Source organism: Acomys minous (genome assembly GCF_964271855.1).
Source record: "Acomys minous genome assembly, chromosome: 15".
In the NCBI taxonomy this organism is placed as follows: Eukaryota; Metazoa; Chordata; class Mammalia; order Rodentia; family Muridae; genus Acomys; species Acomys minous.
In genome coordinates, this window is record NC_140497.1 from 51,167,854 (window position 1) to 51,172,509 (window position 4,656).

Genomic DNA, 4,656 nt, shown 5'->3' on the forward strand with positions numbered 1-4,656 from the left:
CCTCAAGTATGTGGACTCATTGAGTTATCTTGTTGGCTCTCTGCTATCTATGCATGCTTTTGGGGGGCTCATAACCACCTGTCAATCTAGCTCCAAGGGGGATCTGATGCCTTTAGCCCCATTGGCAACTGCAGTAATATTCCCTTTCCCACATGCAGACACACATGTAATATATAATGATAAAAAGAAATCTAAAGGGAATTTTTTCTCATCCACAGGTATATCAGATTCATTACACATGTGTCTGCTTTCTAAACCCAAGCTCATGACGTAGTTTGTGAGACAGTTGCAAACTTTGAATCTCTCTCATCTTCTGAGCTAAGTTAAGGCAATTCGGTTAGCTATCAGTGGCCAACATCGCTATAACAGGCCACGGAAGCCTACAAAGACTTGGAAGGACACAGCAACTCAAAGCTCCTGGGAGACAGACCCTGCCACAGGACCATGTCCACCTACTTTCCTCTTAGAAAAATGGACTTCCTAGTCCTGGAGAACTTGCACATTATATGTGCCTGTCCCATTTGCTTGGATTTCTTCCTAGACCCAGTGACCACTACCTGTGGGCACAACTTCTGTCATGCCTGCCTCAGTTTGCGGTGGAATGACGTAAAGGACATTTTCCTCTGTCCTGTCTGCAAGACATGCTTTCCACAGAGAAGCTTCAGCAGGAACTCCCAGTTTCGTGACCTGAGTGAAACCATCAGGCTCCTGCAGGAGACACAGAGCAAGAGGAAGCAGCAGGAAGAACAAGCCCCGTGTCAGAAGCACAATCAGCCTCTGGTCTTATTCTGTGTGAAGGATCTAGAAGTCTTATGTGCCCAGTGTAGCTTCTCTGTGGAACACCAGGACCATTACACCTGCCCCATTGAGAAAGATGCCCTGTATCACAGGAAAATACTGGACATGGTCACTGAGCTTCTGAAGATCAAAGTGAAGGAAAGTGAGCACATGGTAGCTCCACAGGACAGAATCCCTCTTATATGGAAGATGACATTTGAATATAAAAAACAACAGATAAGTTATGAATTTAGGCAAATGAAGCTGTTTCTGCAGAATGAGCTGGAGGCACTTCTAAATGAGATCCACATTGAGGAGCTGGTGGGTTTCTCAAAACTCAATGAATATCTTCAAGCCCTGTCAGACCATATTTCCACATTAAACGATCTGTTGAAGGAAGCAGAGGCCAACCAGGGAGAATCAGATCTCACACTTTTGACAACAGTTCCCAGAGCCTACCACAGGTTCAAAAACCTTTCATGTCCCAAACCCTTGTCATCTGGGGCAAAGCAACATGGCCTCAGCCTCCCACCACAGTATTCTGGCTTGGATAAGATCATCAAGCAATTTCAAATAAATGTGACTTTTGATGTTAACACCGCACATCCTCAGCTTGTTTTTTCTGAGGATAGAAAATCTGTTTTTTATAAAGAAAGAGGACCAAGTGTTCAAGCTAGCGCTGAGGGATTTGACTTCTTGCCTGTTGTCCAGGGGTGGAATGGATTTCGTTCAGGGTGATGGTTCTGGGGGGTAAAAGTGGGAAACAAGCCTAGTTGGGCATTGGGTATATCTCAAAACTCGCTTCATGGGGCCTGGAGCAGGCCCCATTGGGAGAGACACTGACAGTGGCTATGTCACCTCTGAGCTCCAAAGAATGGATTTTCTGCCAGTGGTGTGGGCCAGCAAGATCGGGATATTTTTGGATTACGAACTGGGTGAGCTCTCCTTCTATAATATGGATGACAGGTCTCTTCTCTACACTTTCAGTACTACTTTTACCAGCATCCTTTGGCCTTACTTCTACACAGGAACAGATTCTGAACCTCTTAAAATCTTACCACTGTGTCGACAGACACAGGATCTTCATTCTAGCCTAACATAGGTAGCACATTTAAGCTAGCAATTAAGCAAACAATTGACAGGATCCAACAACAAGAGCCACAAATCTTCTAAGCTTAACCACTACACACCAGACTGCATTCTTCTCTCTCCTTTTCAGTAGCTCTGAGACACATGATGTTGCCACAAGTGTGACACACACCTGCCCCATGCCAGCACCCAGGAGATTTAGCTTTCAAGAGTAAGACAGACCAGCCAAGGACCTCTCAGCTACTCAGCAGATTTGAAATGAGTTATTGACATGTGTTATTTTTAACCTTCATTTTTAAAGATCAGGACATCCAAAGTAGAAAGCGAGAGACCTCATATTTTCTTTTTAAAAATGTTTTTTAATTTTTAATGTGTGTGTGTGTGTGTGTGTGTGTGTGTGTGTGTGTGTGTGTGTGTGTGCATGGACATGCTACCATGCACATGTGGAGGTAGAATAGAGCACAACCACCGGGCACTGACCCTCTCCTTCCTCCTTGTCTGAGGTAGGGTCCCTTGTCTAGCACAGCCTATCCCAGCTAGCTGCCTTGTGAGCTTGTGAGTTTTTTCAGATTATGATCTCCTCCTCCTCCTCTGTGCTCTCCTCCTCCTCCTCCTTTTCCTCCTCCTCCTCCTTTTTCCCTTCCTCCTTCTCTTCTCTTCCTGGGTTTACAGACACACATTACAGTCTTGCTTTACCTGAGGACAAGGCATCAGACCACACAAGGCAAGCACTTTCCTCACTAATCTTCTTCCCTGTTTTCAGTATCACTTTGTTGACACTTGAGGTCATTTCATGTAGCTAAAGCATGGGCGTCTAACCAACCAAAGGTTGAAATTGACACGGACCTCCCAGTTTTCCTGCCACTCCTTCCCAGTCTCCGGGCATAAAGGTCAATGCTTACTAGAGTTGTTTCTCTTTGAGATAACCTATGGTTTTGTGTTTCTTTGCTTTTGGGGAATTGGAGAGCACCACAGCACATGTGCAGGTGTCAGGTGAATATTTATGAGTTGATTATCCCTCTTAAGTTGTTCTAGATATCAAACTCAGGTCCTCAGATCTATGTTACCAGCCTTTTGTTTGTGAGACAGATTCTTACTCTGTAACTAGTTTGAAGAACTTGAAGCAATATTCCCAGCATCCCACGTGTTGGCATGGTATCTAGAATTTAAAAAAAAAAACCACACAAACTCCTGTTGAGTTTTCCCCCCCAGTACGGAGTGATTGGAACCAGGGCATAAAGAAGTAGAGCACTGCACCCCTGAGCTACACCTGGCCTCTTACTGGTTCTTCTAACCCATCATCTCGACCACTAATCCTTCACATGGTGCATGGTTTTTTCTACCATCTTACATTACAGTGATTATTTTTGTGTGAATGGTCCATTCACACAAGTCAAGCCACCTCATCTTCAATTTGTCTCCCAACTGGGCAGCAGCATCTCTCACCTGAGTCACTGTTTTCTTCCTATAACTGGTCCATTCAGTGTGTATTCTTCCTTCTATATGTTGTCCTCTGACAGACATGTTTATTGTGTGTGGCATGAAGGGATGAGCACCTGTAAGTAAGTGTATATATATAGAGGCCAGAGGACAACCACAACTGTCATTCTCAGGGATTTTGTTCACCTCCTTGGAGAGAGGGTCTCTTATGGCCTGGACCTGCACAATTACACTAGAGCTAGAAAGTCCCAGGAATTCTGCCTGGGCTCTGTATCAACATCCTATAAAATACAATGCATACAATAAAATAAAAGCCTATGTTCCTGGCATTCATGGAGGTGTGGACAGGAGGATCCAAACTTGAAGGCTCTCCTTAGACACACAGCCAGTTCCAGGCCATCCTAGAATGAGGGAGACCCTGGCTCTAAAAATGTAAACAAAAGGTCACTTGTAATTGTTGGGGTAAATATTTTGATCCTGCAGTTTGAGACTGAAATGGGGCAGCAAGTGATGGTAATTGCAGTTACATTTAAACTGTGGTCATGTCCTCAGACTTAGGTCTTCCATGATAAACTAGCTGGACTCAAATGTATTCTTCATGTTTCTGTACATATGTATGACTTTGGTGGGCAAAAAAGATTATTTTTAAAAAAAACCATATGTGCCAGACATGGTGGATGTCTGAGTCAGAGGCTAGCCTGGTCAAAGTAGAGACCACATAGTGAGACCCTATCTCAAAAACTAAATAAAAATTCCTTTAAAAAAGTGACAGAGTTGTCAGATTCTTGTGTTCATTTCACATTTACTTCACAGGTGAACTTGAGAAATGCATTTGGTGAAGCAGATGGGTTACACATGAAGTGCACTTCTAATCCCAGCACTCAGGATACAGAAGCAGGAGGATTGCTGCAACTTCCAGCCTAGCCTGGGCTACATAGAAGATTTCATCTGAAAACAAGCAGTGTAATTGGGCATCTCTCACTTCATGAGTTTGTACCCACACTTGACACACGTTATGCCATCTGCCTTCTCAGGAAGGTCACACTCAGATTTCCTGTGTGTGTGTGTGTCACTTATGAGTGCCTTTTAGTCCTCAGCATTTCCATTTGTATATGAGCATGTTCACACATGTGCACACATGCGAGAGATTGCCGTGTGTGCAGAGCTCAGACGATATGTGTGCCAGATCTTCTGGAGCTGTTACTACAGGTGATTGTGAGCCACCAGGCATGGATGCTGGAAACTGAACTCAAACACTTGCAAGAGGAACAAGCACACTCTACCAACAAACCATCTTTTTGGCCCCCTAAAATATTTTTATTGAATCCCAACTCTTTTTCTAAAAATAAA

The 4,656-nt window shown here is 43.9% G+C and overlaps 1 protein-coding gene across 1 annotated transcript; it reads left to right on the forward strand.

Annotated features, from left to right (window-relative positions):
* Nucleotides 1-279: 279 nt before the first annotated feature.
* Nucleotides 280-4,221, forward strand: LOC311584002 (E3 SUMO-protein ligase TRIM60-like). The gene is made up of 2 exons (XM_084758015.1): nucleotides 280-1,241; nucleotides 4,120-4,221. The coding sequence occupies exons 1-2, from the start codon at nucleotides 445-447 to the stop codon at nucleotides 4,121-4,123; spliced, it is 801 nt and encodes a 266-aa protein (XP_084614141.1). The 5' UTR covers nucleotides 280-444; the 3' UTR covers nucleotides 4,124-4,221.
* Nucleotides 4,222-4,656: the final 435 nt, after the last annotated feature.

What these genes read in the sequence shown, in the direction of transcription:
- LOC311584002 (XM_084758015.1), top strand. Translation starts at nt 445, where the DNA reads ATGTCCACCTACTTTCCTCTTAGAAAAATGGACTTCCTAGTCCTGGAG.